Source organism: Puma concolor, chromosome C2 (assembly GCF_028749965.1).
Source record: "Puma concolor isolate L17-30 chromosome C2, mPumCon1.1.hap2, whole genome shotgun sequence".
NCBI classification, from domain to species: domain Eukaryota; kingdom Metazoa; phylum Chordata; class Mammalia; order Carnivora; family Felidae; genus Puma; species Puma concolor.
Genome location: NC_141675.1, coordinates 37631265 through 37650064, shown reverse-complemented (window position 1 = coordinate 37650064; position 18800 = coordinate 37631265). Strand labels below are relative to the sequence as shown.

The 18800-nt window shown below is 35.5% G+C and overlaps 1 protein-coding gene across 5 annotated transcripts in view; it reads left to right on the top strand.

Moving 5' to 3' along the window:
- Window positions 1–17076, top strand: part of GK5 (glycerol kinase 5) — an 80345-nt gene extending 63269 nt beyond the window's left edge. For all 5 annotated transcript variants that reach the window (XM_086674434.1, XM_086674436.1, XM_086674433.1 and 2 more), the window contains 5 exons: window positions 811–905; window positions 5564–5667; window positions 7319–7378; window positions 8125–8258; window positions 11213–17076. In XM_086674434.1, coding sequence (XP_086530560.1) covers window positions 811–905; window positions 5564–5667; window positions 7319–7378; window positions 8125–8258; window positions 11213–11367 — 548 coding nt within the window. In that variant the 3' untranslated portion in view covers window positions 11368–17076. The remainder of the gene's footprint in view (window positions 1–810; window positions 906–5563; window positions 5668–7318; window positions 7379–8124; window positions 8259–11212) is intronic.
- The last annotated feature ends 1724 nt before the right edge of the window (window positions 17077–18800 follow it).

The window sequence follows — 18800 nt, the reverse complement described above, 5'->3', positions numbered from 1 at the left end:
AAGTGGCCTGTGTATATTAGCCCAAAACTAGAAACTAACCAAATGCATATCAGCTATAGAATAGTTTAATAAATTGTATATTGTCACACAGTGGAATATTATACAAGGGTAAGAATGAAGTGCAACCACTTTTAACAATATGAATGAATTTCACACGCTTTATGTTAAACAAAAGAAGTTTGTATCTTGATCTGGATGTTGTTTACCTAGGTGTATTCATACTAAAAATTCATCTTGCTGCATACTTGGGATTTGTGCAGTTTTCTACATGTATGTTATACACTTCAGTAAAAATAGTATATTAAATTAATTAGATCTTGATTTTTTTTGTTTGTTTTTTAAAGATTGGCTTTTCATATATCTACCTATTACCGGCCCCTTATTGAACCCATTAGGTGGAGTAGTTTTTCAATTGGTTCTCTTGGTTACTATAGATAGATGATTTTTTCCTCAGAAAACTAGGATTGGTGTTATCTTCAGGAGAATAATTTATTTTAATGCCAAAAAAGCAGAGAATTGATTTTTAAACAGTCCAAATATCTTTAAAGGAAAAAGTAAGGCCTGCTGCATACAGAGCCCATTTAAGAAGACCTTCCATGGGCTCATAAACTATGCAGTGTGAGAGCCCAGATAATACTAGAGCAGATTGGCCTTGGTGTTGATCCTTTCAAGTGAGCGACCTTTCATACTGTATTCATAATAAATGTGGATGCAGGTAAATACTAGTCATATAACATAATTCTATTTGTTCCTCTCCAACCCCTCCATTTCATTTTAGCATTTTTGTTGTTGTTATTTTTGTTTTTGCAGACCTTTTCACAGATGTTGCTGAGACTGAAAAAATGGCCAAAAGTTTGGAAGATTCTGAAGGAGTCTGTTTTGTCCCATCTTTTAGTGGATTGCAGGTATTTTTTTTTCTTAGTCAATGGCAATTAACAGACATTTCTCTCCTCATACCTACATTTAAAATTATTTATCTGCCACTCCCTTACTTGAAAGTTTGGGCACTGAGCGGTATGAAAGTGAAGGTATATTCCAGGGCTGAGAAGCTGTGACCTAGCATTAATTCCATGAGAAAGCGGAGCAAATTCAACTTAGAACACCATCCTTATGGAAATGAAAAGTTGGTAGGTTTGGTATAGAACTTTTACATAAGACTTAGCATTAGTTTGTCATAACCAAAATTAACCATTTCCCAGTGGGGAAAATGTATGACTATATTGACATTTTTTACTTAGAAGAAGTTGAGAATTAGAAAAATAATGTTAAGATCTCTCTCTCTCTCTGTCTCTCTCTCTGTCTCTCTCTCTCTCTCTCTCTCTCACACACACACACACACACACACACGTATGGGTATATTGTGCAGTTATAAATTTCATTAACTTTTTTAAAAATCAAATTTTGTTTTGGTTGTGGTGGAATATTGGTTACTTTGCCTAATCAGAAAGTGAACCCAGTAAGAGAAATGACTTTGTAATATTTGACTTTGTAATTATTTGAAAGATCTATGGATATTGCCTTTGATTTTAGCATATTATTACAAAGGCTTTTTAAAAAACTTTTAAGGTATATTATTATGAACAAAATTCCTTTTTTGGGGAAGCTTATCCTATCCTTTTAATCATTCTTTAAATATTATTTCCTTTCAAAAAACAAAAATTTCTCTTCTAGTCCATGCTATATTCAGGCAATCAGTTGAAGTCCAAAATTTGAAAGTTTGGATAATATAATGTAGAAACTGGTGGAAAAGGATTAAATCAGAGTGTTTCAAATCTCTAAAAATACAGTATTTCCAAACTAGACATTTAAATGGACATTATTTTTTTTAATGTTTTTAATGTTTATTATTTTTGAGAGAGAGAGAGAGAGAGACGCAGAGAGAGAGGGAGGCACAGAATCTGAATCAGGCTCCACACTCTGAGCTGTCAGCACAGAGCCCGACACGGGGCTTGAACTCACAAACCACGAGATCATGACCTGAGCCGAAGTTGGACGTTTAACCCACTGAACCACCCAGGTTCCCCTGGGCATTATTTTAGTATCTGTAATAATTTCCTCCTATGTACTTTACCCTGAAGGACTAAAAGTTTATAAATGACATAATAGAGATTGCACTAGGTCCTCTTTAGGGTAATGTGAGGAAACTAAATAGCATCCATCATAGGACAGGGGGCGAAGAGTATTTGTTGGATTGACGTTTCAGGAGGAAGCTTTAGATGAATAGTTGTCATCAGCCAAGGTAGTTAGGCTACTATATATTCTTCCCTTTTGAAACATTTGCTGGGGACTTTAGTAGTGACTTTATCTTGGCAGCTGTCTTTAACCTCTGCATCAATCCATATGTCTGTAAAAATAATATGAAATATATGATAAAAAGTATTACTAAAACCCAAAAGATCGGAGGAAACTCTCACAGACGCGGTTTTTAATTTCACGTTAATAAAATATGTCCCTTCCCTGCCATGATTGCAACCTGGCAATCTGGTGGGTTTGAGAAGGGTGGAGGAGGACTACAAACTCAAGTATTTCCTAATGTAACACAAAACTCTTAAGTAGAAACCGAAAGTTAATTCAGACAATAGTGTGTTGATTCTAAGCTGTTTGGAAAATAGGAGGGAGATCGCTGATAAACTGCCTATGTCAACAACTAAAGAAAACGAGGGATTGGGGAATGGAAAGGAAGGGTCAAGTATCTGTGATACTGCCTTTAATTTTAGAATATTAGAACTGCCTTTAGTTTTAGAGCTCACAGTTCGTGAGTTCGAGCCCCTCATTGGGCTCTGTGCTGACAGCTTAGAGCCTGGAGCCTGCTTCAAATTCTATGTCTCCCTCTCTCTCTGCTCCTCTCCCGCTCATGCTGTCTCTCTCTCCTTCAAAAATAAATATAAACATTAAACAAAAAATTAAAAAAAAAAAAGAAGTACAGTGTTCTTCTGGTCCCTGTGGTATGGAAGCTTGGCAGTCCTCTGGATAGCTACAACTGAAGCAATTTGCCCAGCAAAGAGGCAGGTTTGTTACAGCAACCACAAAATAAGTAGAAAGAACTTCTCAGAATCGGTTATGGTTTGGGAGAATTAATTTACAATAGAAGGGAGAATTCAGAAGGCACAGAAAGGGGATATGAAGAAAGTCAGTAGTGGGAAGGGGTTTGGTAAGCAAGAAGAGTAATATAAAATTTGTAGTGAACTATGTGTCAGGCACAGTTCTAAATGTCATGCATTGTCTCATTTAATCCTCAGTAACTCAGCAAGGCAGAAGATACTCTTATCATCCCATTCTGAAGATGAGGAAAGTAAGATTTAGAGCTGTTAAGTCACTTGCCTAGTCTCACACAGCTAGTGAGCAACAGAGCTGGTTTTGGGGCCCAGCTGTTCTGACTCCAGAGTCCAGGTTCTTAACTCTTCTGTTGTACTGGTTCATGTTATAACATAAAATATGAGAACGGGAAGACACAGTAGATGCCTTTAGGTTCAAGGTTGACAACGGGCAAGAGGCATGTTGACATTAACCATCTTACAAGTACCCAGCAGTTTAGGCTAAGATACCCATGGTGACAAGGGCCTGCCAAGGCTGGTAGTCTATGCCTTGGGCAGGGGTCTGCAAGGTTAGCTCAGGGCTCCAAGCAAAACTTTACAGAATCTTCCTGTTCCTAGTTGGTTGATGGTCTGGGAGGCTTACTCAAGGGATTGACAGTGACGGATTGAAGGTGTGGCTGGAGGCTGTCTGCCCTGTTGAGATGTGACCAGACCTAAAGGACTTCCCAGTGTTTTTCCTACCATATCATCCCAAAGACAGATTCACTTGGACTAACTAATGCAGGGACATTATAACCTATAAGAAATGTTTAGGTGTCTGTGGACTTTATTACCCCCTCAAATTGACCTACTACTAATTATAAATTATGTCCATAGCTGTTTTTACAAAAGTCATTTCGGGCCGGTCATACCAGGGATTTTATGTGGTGTATTAATTAGAAGGAGTAATTTTTATGCAGAAAAAAAAAAACCATAGCACACTACTAGGCACTAATACAGTATTCTACCACCTGATATAGACCAGTGTTACTGTATAAGTAAGCTTTTACTGAGTAGATCACCAAAAATGTTAATAAATTTGAAAAATTATCAGGATAAAATCACAATAGGAGGAAAATCATAGCTACGGTACCGATAAGATGTAATATGGAATTTCTTCAGTTAAATAATGAGGAAAAGTATTGTTTGTTCATTGACTGAACAAATGTGTGTTGATTCCCTGTGGGGGCCAGATGCATTGCAAGGACCTGGAGACACATAGGAAGTACATTAAATGAGTTTCCACGGGGAAGATAGAGTTTCAACAAACATCCACACAAACGTATGTAGTTATATGTACATGATATGAAGCAAAGTTCATCAGGCTCTGTAAAAGCAATGATGGTGGCTTGGCCTTGTCTCTGGGATCAAAGTTTTCCCAGAGGAATCTGAGCCAAGCTTTGGAAGAGGAGAAGGATTAACTAGGAGAAGGGGTAGTAAAAAGTTTTCCAGGTAATGAGATGATATGTCAAGGCCCTGAAGCTAGAAGGTGCTTTTCCTGGGAACCATCATTTTCTGACAGCACTAGCACATCCCTCTGTCATGACCTGTTATCAGATGTTGGAACTGTTCTTCTGTATCTTTCCTAGTGAGACCATAAGCTCTGGCAAGGGTCTTTGTTCTTCATCTTTGTGTCCTAGAATTGTCTTGGATTTCTGGGGATGCAATGAATACAAAATTCATCTGATAGATACATAATTCCACCTCAGGACTTCAGCTCTTTTATTTTTTTAATGTTTATTTATTTTTTGAGAGAGAAAGAGCACAATTTGGGGAGAGACAGAGAGACAAGTAGACAGAGGATCTGAAGCAGGCTCTGCCCTGTCAGCCCAGAGCCCAGTGTAGTCCTCGAACCCATGAACCATGAGATCATGACCTGAGCCGAAGTCGGACGCTTAACTGACTGAGCCACCCGGACGCTACAAGACTTTGGCTCTTTTAAAGACAGATGTTAGGCTGGGTCATTTCTCATATTAGGCAATATGACTATTAAGCTAAGAAATAGAAGAGTTTAGTTTGAATGTCTGACAAAATATTAGGTGTAAGTTATGACACTGAAAAACATACATTCTGCATTATGGTTTTTTACTAAGATTAACTCATACCCTCAAAAAGCTACTTTACAAAAACAATTTCAGTGTAAAAACTTCACACGTGGAGGAAAGGAGAAATACTAGAATTGCTTTTCATTTCCTCTTGTAAGGCTAGATATTTAATAAGTTGTTACTCTGCTTTAGTCCCTTATCTTTGTATGAGCTCCAACAGAAGGTATAGCTAAGTCCAATATCTATAACTCAACCTTGTTTAAGTCCTATTAGAGAGTTATCCTAATAGTTAACATGTTTAGGGACTGTCATTTATTTTAAGACTTCTTAACTCTAAATAAGCATTGTTTTTTTCTAACATGGCTATGTTTTTATCGCGTATGTCTTTAAGTCCATAGATTTAATTTAGAACAATAATAAAAATTGTTACTATCTCTTCTTTAGGCTCCATTAGATGACCCCTATGCATGTGCCTCTTTTATGGGTTTGAAGCCTTCCACCAGTAAATACCATCTTGTACGAGCAATATTGGAATCAATAGCTTTCAGGTACCAAAACCGGCCTTAAACTAACCTCTCCCCATACAGTATTGCCATTTGCTTTTATTAATTTCTCCTAAACTGAATTAGGAAATTTCTTAATTTTTAAAATGTTTTTATTTATTTATTGAGAGAGAGTGCAAGTGGGGAAGGGGCAGAGAGAAAGGGGGACAGAAGATCTGAAGCTGGCTCTGTACTGACAGCAGAGAGCCGGATGTGGGGCTTGAACTACGAACCCGTGAGATCATGACCTGAGCTAAAGTCAGACGCTCAACTGACTGAGCCACCCAGGCGCCCCTGAAATTTCTTAATTTTGAACGAACATTTATACCTTTAAATTCATACTGTTTATAACATAATTATTGCTAATTTCCTTAACATCTTTTTTTTTAATATTTAATAGTACCAATACCACTTAGATCTGATATCTGAAAATAGAATGATTTTTAAAAATACAGTTGACCCTTGAACAACATGGGTTTGAACTGTGCGGTCCACTTATGTGAATTTTTTTCAAAAAATACAATATGGTACTGTAAATGTACTTTCTTTATGATTTTAGTAATAACATTTTCATTTCTCTAGCTTTCTTTATTGTAGGAAGACAGTATGCAATACATATAACATACAAACTCTGTGTTAACTGACTTATCAGTAAGGCTTCCCACCAGTAGTAGGCTATTAGTAGTTAAGTTTGGGGTGGGGAGTCAAAACTTACACACAGATTTTTGATTTTGTGGTGAATTGGCACCCCTAATCCCCACGTTATCCAAGGGTCAACTGTATCTAATTTCTTATGCATAAAAGATTTAAAGTTTGGACTTTCAAAGGTTTTTGTTTTTTTTAAAAAAAAATTTTTTTTTCAACGTTTATTTATTTTTGGGACAGAGACAGAGCATGAACGGGGGAGGGGCAGAGAGAGAGAGGGAGACACAGAATCAGAAACAGGCTTCAGGCTCTGAGCCATCAGCCATCAGCCCAGAGCCTGATGCGGGGCTCGAACTCCCGGACCGCGAGATCGTGACCTGGTTGAAGTCGGACGCTTAACCGACTGCGTCACCCAGGCGCCCCTTTTTTTTTTTTTTTTTTTTTTTATTTTTTATTTTTTATTTTTTTTGGACTTTCAAAGGTTTTTGTATCCTTATTCATAAAGGAGAATTCTAAATATAATGCTCAAAGATTAAATCACCAAAATTATTTTTTTGTATATTTCCCTGTGATCTTTTCATTATGGCACATTTGTAGTTTATTAAAATTAAGAATGTGGCTGTCATGAATATGGAACACTTGGAACATTTAAAATAAAAATTTCTGATTACAAAATGATAATTTCTTATTTGATGAATTCTATTAGGTGTTATGCATGGTATGTCATCTTTATAGCTTTCTATTAAATGAATGCTTGCTTTAAATTTTTATTTGTAGGAATGATAATAGATTAAATTTAATTCTAAATGAAAAATATGGTCCCTTTTATCAAGGTGAAAAGCCCAAGGCCCCATCTAATATCAACTTCAGTTAACATAATATATTTGTTTTGTTTTGCATATTTTATAAATATCATATATATAAAACCACAGTTTTTTCTCAAATTTGAAAAGAATAGGGAATTATCATGATATGAATTTCTTCTAAACAGTTATCTTGATTTTTTGACTAGAAACAAACAGTTATATGAGTTGATGCAGAAAGAGATCAATATCCCTGTCACAAAAGTCCGGTACGTAAACTTTGTTTCCAATAGATTTAATTAGAAATTAAGTGAGTGGTAACTGTTATTAGTGCTTTCATCATTATGACTATTCAGGATTAAAAATATACATATACCTACCTTCTTTGCAACAAAATTCTTGGTCATAGGAATTTGGAGAGCAAAGGGAAGCTCATTTTGGATTTATAGAGAATATAACACAATATAGAATTTAAGATGATCTTAACACCCACATGTATATTATAAAGATCTGTATTTATTTTTTTTAAGATTTTATTTTTAAGTAATCTCTACCCCCAATGTGGGGCTTGAACTCAAAACCCCAAGATCAGGAGTTGCACGCTTCACCAACTGAACCAGCTAGCCACCCCTATCATAAACATCTTTAAAATCTCTTTTTTGGGTGTGTGGCCATCTTTTTGGCATGGAAACATCAAATTTTCTTTGCTGGGATGTCCAAATGAATTTTTATGTTGGCTTAATTTACTTGGCCTATTTTAAACTAGTCCCAGGACGAACAGGACAGGTGAGAAAATTGATGTTAGGAATAAGGAAAAATGTTTGAAGATTACCTAGGAAGGCCCTTTATTTATCCTCAGGTCAGTGCCAAGTGATATAATTTTGGAATTAAAAAGTTGAGCTTAAAAAAAAAAATCAAGGATCTAAAAAAACATATGTGGCCCTTTTAAAAAGGATGAATAATGTTTTTATGCATTTGTTGGAATAATTTATCTCAAATATCTTGCTCCCCACAGGGCAGATGGAGGAGTTTGTAAGAACGATTTTGTCATGCAGATGACTTCAGACCTGATTAATGAGAAAATAGAGAGACCTGTCAACACAGACATGTCGTGCCTTGGTGCAGCTTCTCTAGCTGGCCTTGCTGTGGGTATGTGTGGATTTTATAAAAGCGAGAGCTGTCTTGCAGGCTGTTTCTTGCCAATAGCATTTCTCTTCCCAAATGACAGAATTATAGAGAGGGTCTGGAAAACCTTGGTGTCCAGTAAGCTCCATACACAGATGCACATTACTCACAAAATATTCCTGTGACCTCCTCTGTGGATGGTCTGGTTGTACTTCTTCCATCCTCGTTTCACTTCTTCACTCAGAATTATGAGGCAGGGAAAATTAATTCTCAGCCGCTCTGTCTTCTGCAAAGGGAAGGTCTCTGGGTAGACTTTCTGAGTAGATAGGCTTTTCTTTGGCATTAGGAACCACTCCATTCTTTCATTTATTGAAAATTGGTTGAGTACCTGCTGCATGACAGTCACTGCTGGGAATAAAGAGGTTTAAAAACGTAGTCCCTGCTATGGGAGTCTCTAGGTACAGTCAGACAAGTCAACAAATTATTATACTTGTGTGTTAAACCTGGCGAACAGCCGTGGCATTAAGCAAGTGGTATAGGCTCTCCAAGGAGGCTCAGTTTTGAAGGAGTTAGCAGACAGCCAGGTGAGGAGGTGAGGAGCCATAAGAGCTAAGTGGTCTAATATAAAGAAAGCACCTTGTGCCAATATCCCAGCCCTTTATGGTAAGTGCTATTAGAGGAACACCAAGATGGAAGGCTGGAGAGGAAGAGAGGTCCAGTTGGGGTGGACTCCTCATAAGGAAGAGTTTGAACTTTATCATGAAGGCACTGGAGAGCCACTGAAGAATTTTAAGCAGGGGAGGGACATGGACAGATCTGTATTTGAACCGATCACTTTGGCAATTAGTGAGAGGATTAGTTGGGAGGGGTGAAGAATGGACTTCAATTAGAGGGCTCCCTAGGAAGCAGCATTGCTGCCTTAGGGCACTGGGAATATTTAATGTGTTCCTCTGTGGAAGGGAAGAGTGTTCATACAAAACAGGATATCTTACAGTTAAAATTTTTAGGCTAATATTTAACATGTTAAAGTTATAAATCCCCAGGGGCGCCTGGGTGGCGCAGTCGGTTAAGCGGCCGACTTCAGCCAGGTCACGATCTCGGGGTCCGTGAGTTCGAGCCCCGCGTCGGGCTCTGGGCTGATGGCTCAGAGCCTGGAGCCTGTTTCTGATTCTGTGTCTCCCTCTCTCTCTGACCCTCCCCCGTTCATGCTCTGTCTCTCTCTGTCCCAAAAAAATAAATAAACGTTAAAAAAAAAAATTAAAAAAAAAAAGTTATAAATCCCCAAAGCATGAAACCTTGTAAGTTCAACTTAAACCTTAAAAATCTGTTAATTTTGAATAAAATTACAACAATCACTTTCATTTGTTCATTGATTAATGTGTGGTAAATTTAAATTGAAGAAAATAACTTTCTCTTAAATAATTATTCCCATTTACAAATTTAATTAAATTCCTTTGTATATTTCAACTAATATAAATTGAATACAGTTGATTTTCTTTTTAATAATTGCATATGCCTAACTGAGCAAACTTACAAGTGAAACTAAAAGTCTTCTCAAGAACTTAAACAGCTTTTGCAAAATGAAGAAATTAAGCTTATATTTACAGTAAATCAAATGCTCATAAATATTCTAATATTATTTATAAGGTAAATCACATTTTTCTGTACCTTTTCATGTTGTAAGACTAAATATGTCAGATTCTCTTGAACATTTTAAATATACTTTAACAAACACAAATTTGTCTTAAACATAATATAGTGGCTTGAGCTTTATCTGTTTCATTTTTGTCTATATTGAATTTCAAACCAGTTCACAGAGGCTTCAGTGACTGCAGAGAGCAGTTTTACTGTGTCAGAGAAGCGGAGATTTCTGGTTGGACTGCTTCTCTTTCAGAAATCTGAGACTTGAAGGCTATGCACATCTTCTGTATATTCAAAGTTCACCTAGAAACTGAGTCTATTTGATACATATTTTTAAAAATTACTTAAAAAAGTATGTACGTCCTTAGAGAGTAAATAATTCTGGAAATAAGGATTTTAAGAAGATGCTTATTAATTTCCTGACTAGACTTATCTAACTGTACTATACTAATAAAAACCATCTTTGAGTCTTTTAATAACTTATATAAATTAGTTAGTATCTTTAAGTATAGGTAAGTCTAAAATGCTGACTTTATAAATTAGAAAGAATGTGACCTGACAAAATTTTAGAGCAAAGAATTTTGTGTCGGCTTTATTGGTAACAGACAATGTATTTCATGAAGATTTGTCAACTATGTTAGTACTTCAAAGTAGGTAAGATATACCTAATTAACAAGACACCTCAATCGTAACTGTGGTCATAGTTATAAATGTGTTTTCTTCCTGCTTTTTATTATAAATCACACGATCCTCTTTGTGAAGAACAATATATGCCAAAGCAATATTATCATGATGAAATACAGTAGTTTGAAAAAGACACTACTTATTATATTCAATCCCAACTTTGGATTTACGAGTATCCCAGGGAGTTGCCTCGTACCTCAGGATATATGACAAAAATCTTAATTTATCTTTAGTTTTTTAATTATGTAAAAAGAAAGTATACTCTTTCTTACTTGGTTTTTGTGGAGGGTTTTTTGTTTTTGTTTGTTTTCAGGGTTTTTTTTGTTTTTTGTTTTTTTCCTTCTAGCAAGTTATGAAAGTAAAATGATGACAGGGTCAGGTTGCTCTAGACATGCTTTGGCAACATGCCACACAGAAATAAAGCTGATAGTTAGAAACAAAAGATTGTGAAATCCTGGTGTATTTATTCCTAGGGATAGTCAATCTAACAAAATTCAAAAGCAGCAAAATATTTTGGATTGTGTTTTAAAACAATAGTTAAAAAAATAAACAATAGTTGTTTATCTGTGTACCAGTTCACATAGGTTTGTGGATAAACTTTATTGACTCCTTATTTGCCTTAAAATTTGAGAGTAATTTTTTTCTCCCTATAGGGTTTTGGACTGACAAGGAGGAACTAAAGAAACTGAGGCAAAGTGAAGTGGTTTTCAAGCCACAGAAGAAATGGCAAGAATATGAAATGAGTATGGAAAACTGGGTCAAAGCAGTGAAACGCTCCATGAATTGGTATAACAAGATGCAGCACTAAGTGGAATGGTTGGTTGACGTGACATGCAGATGAGACACAGCTCAGGGATAATAACCAATACGACGATGACTGAGAAGATTTAAGATGAGCTTTGCAACCTGAGAGAAAAAAAAAAAAACAGTGCTTTTTTGAAAACAAAACAAAAAATCCCTCATTTTTTAATATAAACCTTGGTAAATTGTAAGGCAACAGTACCTCAAAACTTTGTATCTTCTGTTTTATAGTAAATTCCAAAGGACATTAGCCATTTCCAGCCATATTTTTACAGCTATGGGTCCTCCTCCTTTTTATACGGGGTCAGTGATCTATACAAACATTTGCTATCTGAGTTACTAGTTCTGGGTCAAGCACCGTTCATGTTTTGTTCCAAAACTAAGTGACAAGTGTTCCTTTAATTCTTTAAAATTAAATGGGCTATATGAAGTTCACACAGCTAGAAAGAAAGAATGAGGAAATGCCGAAATTTTGAAACATTATTATTTTATATTTAAAACCATAATTGTTCAGTACTGTATCCAAATATGAGCTCAATATGCCCCACAGATAGGCTTACTTGTTAGTTCTTTCCTTTATTGGGCTTAAAGACACTGCCTTAATTTTTACTTGTTTAACCAAAATCTGAACATTCTGTATGTATTGGAAAAATAACTTTAGTTAATGAAACTAAAAAGGGTCTTGATTCATCAGGAACAAGAAGATATTTTCTTTCTCAAACAGCATTTCTTTCAAAAACTTCTGCCTAAAGTATAACATCCCGTCTTTGTTTTTGTTTTTCAAAATCCAGCTAGTGAATATAAATCTTGCTTTTCTTTTCCTGTTCTTTATCTTTGTTGTTGAGATGCTTGCATAAATGTCTTTTGCTTTTATTAAGTGCCTAATTGACAGTGCTTAATTTGAAGAAAGTGCCCTAATTCATTGGTGACATAAGAATTGCCTTCACTGCGGTATTTAACTTGTCCAGATATCTTTTATTTTTGTCCAATCTGCTCATCTCTCTCAGATAGCATCAGTGGGTAGCGGACAGAGGTAATCAGAGTATATCCATTGCCCTATAACCACCTGGGCCAGAGCTCCACAGAAAGGAGCAGGGACAGTTCTACAATATCAAACTTTCTTGATAGAAACAAATGTAAAAGAACCAGAGTTGTGAGTAGCTTTAGGCCTGGTGTAAAATTGTCCTATGGAAGGAGACTACCTTCCAACCTGTTCTCATACTGTTTGGCCCTCTCTCTATTCGGGCTAGGTTCCATTTAGACTTGTAGCAATAATGACTTTATTTCTCTCTTAGTCAGGCTTTGTCACATGAAGTCCTACTGTTCTAGAACTAGTTGTTAAATACTAATGTAATTTAAAAAGTGACTGTTGCGGGGAATTTTGTGGTTGCTGTCACATGTATCTATTTCAATGACAGATGTGATAGAGATCTAGGGGCCACATTGCATTTCACCAAATTCTATTTCAGTGAACTATGTCTTCTTAAAGTATTAACATTTTTGATGGAATCATTATAGCCAATGGTATAATTAACTCCATTAACTAAGATTTGGAAATATTTTTGTTAAGTGGAGGTGTTTTGTTCACTGTAACAAGTTAGATTCCATTATGTAGATAGTGTTCTTTTATTCTTTTTCATTTTTTATGTCCTTTTTACAAAACTTAGTGAGCATTTATAGGCCTTTTAACCAAAATCAGATCATATGCAAGCATCTCTGCTGTTTTACTATTTCTTACAGATTCTGCTTCTCAGTGGGTATGGTTTCATAGGAAAGAATTGTCTGTCTGTATTAAGATATACTGAATTGTAATATTATTAATACTTAAAATTCTGTTAGCTCATTTCTTTTTCACATTCTTCTTTACATCATAAAACCACAAAATAAAGGTTAAATACCTTTTAGATAATGTGAGAGAGTAACTTAGAATATGTCTCATCAGAATTGAGCATCTCAAAAATCAGTGGCTAATTTTTCCTTCTGTTTGTCTAGGAGTTAATTTATTTTTACTACCTCGCATTGTTTTTTAGTGACACAGTTTAGTAAATCTTTTGCCAGATTTGACCTAAATCAGGAACACGACCACATTAGCTTTTGTAGTTGTAGAAACAGTTGCTATTCAAAATCAGTTGAGCAAAATAATTATCCCTTCCATCTTCCAAGTTTGTTTTCATTTGTATGCTAATATTTGCAGTTAAAAAAAATTGTACTAAGATTTCTCAGCATGTTTTATTTTCCTATTATGGATCAATCAGGTATTTTTAGGAGATCTGTAGCTATCTTATCAGAAGAGAATGTTTCTGTACAATCCTTCTTAAAGTGGTACTAATTGCTTTCATACTGAGACTTACTGATTTTTAATTTTTTTATATCCAACCATAATATGGCTTCTCAATCTCAACATTATTGACATTTGGGACAAGTAATTCTTTATTTTGGGATGTTGTACTATGCATTATAGGATGTTTAGCAGTGTCCCTGATCTGTACCCACTAGCTACCAGTAGCATCCCCCTAGTTGTGGTGGTCAAAAACGTCTCCAAACACTGCCAGATGGACCTCAGGAGGCAATATCACTCCCAATTGAGAACCACTAATATAGACCATTAGAAGAAAATTGAAGACTCTGCAGATGTAGTATCTGTGACACTCCTTTTCTCTCTGCTCTTATCTTAGGAAATGGTTATTAGCAAAAAGAGGTGGTCGTATCTTAAATAGTGTTTCTACTTTACTGGTTATTAAGGCAAAAAAAAAAAAATCTTATGCTGTAATTGCCTTCTGCTGTTTTTACCCACTCACCCTCATCCCCATGCCTGCATCCTCTGTGGTTTTGAAGAGTGGGTTGATGACTTCAGTATAGGATTAATGTAGTCTGTAAAACATCTTGATGTGATCTGCCTTTTTGCTTCCTTTTCATCTCTGAACAAAAGAGATGATCACTCTTTTATCTGCCTCCTTGCAACACTTCTATCAAACTGGAAGCTTCCCAGAAGCAGAAACCATGTCTATTTCCACAACTTAACTCTGTGCCTTCCTATTGGTTGGGTGAATTTTTGCTTTATAAGTGCAACTTTTTTTTGTGCATATATTTTATCCTTGATTTACATGCATTTGTTGATAGGAAGTAGCTTATATTTGTTGCACGTAAAATATGTTTTGTTGGATTAAGAAGGACAGCATTGACTCGTGAACAACATGGGTTTGAACTGTGCAGGTCCACTTTATATGCAGATTTTCTCCATAAATATATGTACCATACTGTAAATGTATTTTCCTTATTATTTTCTTAATATTTCCTTTTCTCTAGCTTACTTTATTGTAAGAATACAGTGTATACTACATATAAGATACAAACTGTGTGTTAACCAACTGTTTATATTATCGGTAAGGATTCTGGTCAACAGTAGGCTAGTTAAGTTTTCGGGGGAGTCAAAAATTATACATTGACTGCACAGGGGGTCAGCACTCCTAACCCCCATGTTGTTCAAGGGTCAACTTAGGAGAGCTAGAATCCTCATATCATACTGTTTATTTTTAAATTCTTCATGTTTATATATTTGCATATATATTTGTGTAGAGATACACATCTATAAATACACATAGTTATATCAACTTTCTAAGGTATGGTTAAAGCCTGTTCATTCACAGGTTTTGTGTATTTGATTGTATACAGCTCACCGATTGAATCTTAAGAATACCAAGCCCTCTGGCATTAGAGGGAAGTAACTTCAGAAACAGCCCCTTCTGCAGAGGACTTCTACCGGGGACCAGGCTTTAATTAAAAGTAATCTAATCCAAGAGTTTGGCAAGAATTTTATAATTCTCTGAAAAGAGGACCCTGGAGTTCTTCGACTTGAAGTGATTCTAGAGTCATCCAGAGATAGCCTAGAAGGCTCCGAGCTACCCCCAAAGACTCTGAATCCCTTTGGGAAATCTAGATCATGTTTCTCAGTTAGAATTAAAACATACTCTGGACTTGCTTGGTCCCAGAATCATCTTGCATACCCAATACTGGGGCATCTGTTTCAAACCAGTCAAAATAGTAACCCCAGAGAAGTCAAATAGGTGATCCAGAATCACATGTTTTTAAGTTTTGGAGCCTCATAGCCATAAATATTTTGGTACCAGCATCGGTTCTAAGTTACTGGCTATATTGTCACCACATTCCCATGGGACCTTTGCCCTTAGGGGAATGCAGGAATGATCTTGGGAGTGGGAATGTTAGAGACAGGAACCTGAACAGTCAGATTATTTCTGAAGTTCTCTGTATTCTATTTCTACTGCCTTTCCCCCCTTTATTATAAATTTGGTTTATTGAAATAAAGTGGCTGTATCTGTACAGATATCTATACTATTTAGAATATAAATGATGTAAGGTTTGAGTTTAAATGAGCCATATCTTTCCAAGAAACTTTCAGACTGTTCGAGAGTAGCAGTACCATTTTACATTCCAACCAGCAGTGGATGAGAGATCCAGTTTCTCCATATCCTCACCAGCATTTGGTGTCACAATTTTTTATTTCGCCACAGTGATAGGTGTGAAGTTTTCTCAATGTGGTTTTAATTTGCATTTCCCTAATTAATAATGATGCTTAACATCTATTCATGTGCTTTTTTGCCATCTGTTTATCCTTTTCAGTGAAATGCCTGTTCATATCTTTTGTCCATTTGCTAATTGGGGTGTTTGCTAAATGAGCCATCTTTAGATTAAATCTCTTAAAAAAAAAAAAAAACAACTTTAAAATCAGTCCAGTGACTTAAGAAGTCATTAAGTAACATTCCTAAATCCTTCTAGGCAAAGTGTATACAGCACTTGAATGTGATTTTATAATGTAGGGAACAGAAGAGTTCTCACATTCTTTCTGTATTCGTGTAGTATAGTCGTAATATTGTATAATGGCAAAAAACTTTCAAGGATACTTTTCCTTAGAATGTTAAATAGGGTGTACAAATACATATTTTGTACATAAGCTATCATAATGTTTGTAATCATTTTTATTTAAAATAAGCTGATTTGTATAAATGTTTCAGAATGATTTTGTGGAAAACTAATTTGAAATTTCCCTATTTGTGCAAGACAATTTTGATTGTAATTCATATGCATCAACAAATTTGTAATCTTATTTCTCTGATGTTCTTTACAAATTTCAGAATTATACTAAATAGTCATTGAGAACCTCATAAATCAATGTTAAGATCTACAGTTAAAATCTAGGATGCATTGCAATAGAAATATATTATGTAAGTTTTTCCCTTACCTTTTTTCCACTTTAACTTTTGGATTTGTTTTTTAATTTTACCTGGAAATTCTTTAATACTATTTCCTGTTTTGGTTTTTGCACATTAAGAAGGTCACAGAGAAATAAGCATATGTTACTCAATTGTTACTCAAGATAAATGTGAGCTTAATACGGTCAGAGAAGAAAGGTTTTCTGTAACCCTGCCTCTTTAGATCATGTTAGACTTATTATTCTATATTCTACATTCTTGCACAAGGGAAATTACTAGAGAAGAGGGTTAATCCTTTGCGGTGGGAAAAAGATGCTATAATTTGTTGTGACAATATACTGTATTTTTAAATACTTAGATTTTAAATAATGAGGAAAAATTCAAATACTAATATGATAGAATCAACCTAGTAGTTAAAAATCCCTTCTGAAAATTACCTAAAATTATTTGGGAAACTACAATGAAAAAGTAAATGATTTTTCTATACATATTATGTTTTAAGGCCATTTTTATTTAGTCTTTCTCTGTTCATTGCTTCGGGTTTGCACACATACACATCCAGTATGGTGAAGTGACATCCAGATGGTGAAGGATTCAGTCAGTCTGGATTCCATTCCTTGACTGTAATGGAGACCATGGTATCATTCCAAAGTAGGATATTTGAAGGATGATAGACATTCACTTAATAGAGTAAAGGGGTTTTCTTTTAATTTTATCTTAGGTCAAAGTAATATTAGTCTAAAGAGGAGGATAAGGAAAGGGGCTATTATGGAGATAATGTGGAGCTGACTTTTCCGAAATTTATCTATTTTATAGCAATATTTTTAAAGAACCTTGCAATTGTAAAAAATTGTAGGAAAAAATGGGGATGGTAGGGAATAATGATGGGTTTTTTTACTACTTAGAAAAAGGAACAGAACCCATTAAGAGGTGAAGATTTTAGGGCAGATATATTAGATTTGCTAATTTCCCTTCCTTCTCACCTGCCACTTGGGTAAGAACATTAGCTAGCAGATACTAGGAAATTCCTGTATCCTCATGCAGTCCACAAGCCTCTCGTCCTGTCTCTCCTAGAAAGTCCAGTCTCTGTCAGCATCTCGGCTTCCTCACCAAATGCTGTCAAGAACTGAAAAGGAGTTTGAAATTTTACTCTACTTGAATGGAAACCAATTTGACAATAAACTTCATATAATGGAAAAAAAAAAAAGAATAAGAAAGGCAAAAAAAATTTTTTTTTACTCTACTTGGAAAGTAATAAGTTAGTGTCCCACAGTTCTATGGATATTGGCAGAAGATAGGAGACTCCTGGGTCAGAGATTAAGGACTTTTTACTCATGGCATAGCAAACATCACAATCTTCTTATTTACATTGGTTTCCTTTGCCACTCAACTCCTACATGGAGCAGTCCAGGTTGATGCTGTGCACACACTGAGTCTTCTGTACAGCTGAGGACTCTCAAGCCGAGGAAATTTGAGTCTTTTGTAATGGGCTGCAAGTAAACATGTCCAATGCTTACTCCAGAGGAAACTATTTTTATTATAGTGGATAATAAGCAAAAATGCCCTCTGTTCTGGATGGAGATGTGTATTTTGGGACAAAGGCCTCAGTGCCTCTTCTTGTAAGACAAACAAATGAGAGAGCCATGTAAAATTGACTCTCAACAATAAATTCATTATCTTAATAGTGGCAGTGGTCTCATGGGTGTATGCATATGTCAAAACTCACCAAATTACGTTTACTTAAGTTAATTGCATATCAGTTTCACTTCAACACAATGGGGGGAAGAAAAGTCCCAAATACGTTGTTGAGACCAGTAGCTTTAGTGTCCCCAAAGTGCTTTTCAGAAAACGTAATTTCAGGCCCCATTCCAGATCTTCTAAATCAGATCCTGTATTTTATTTTATTTTATTTTATTTTATTTTATTTTATTTTATTTTATTTTATTTTATTTTATTTTATTTATTTTGTTTTGTTTTTTATTTTCAGAGAGAGTACATGTGAGTGGGGAAGGGGCAGAGAGAGAGGGAGAATCTCAGTCTGTGCTGACAGCACAGAGCCCAACACGGGGCTCCATCTCACAACTGTGAGATCATGACCTGAGCTAGAATCAAAAGTTGGATGCTCAATCAACTGAGCCACCCAAGTGCCCCTGGATTCTGTATTTTCATAAGATTCCCTCAGTATTTAGTTGTTTTTGTTTTTTTTTTTTAT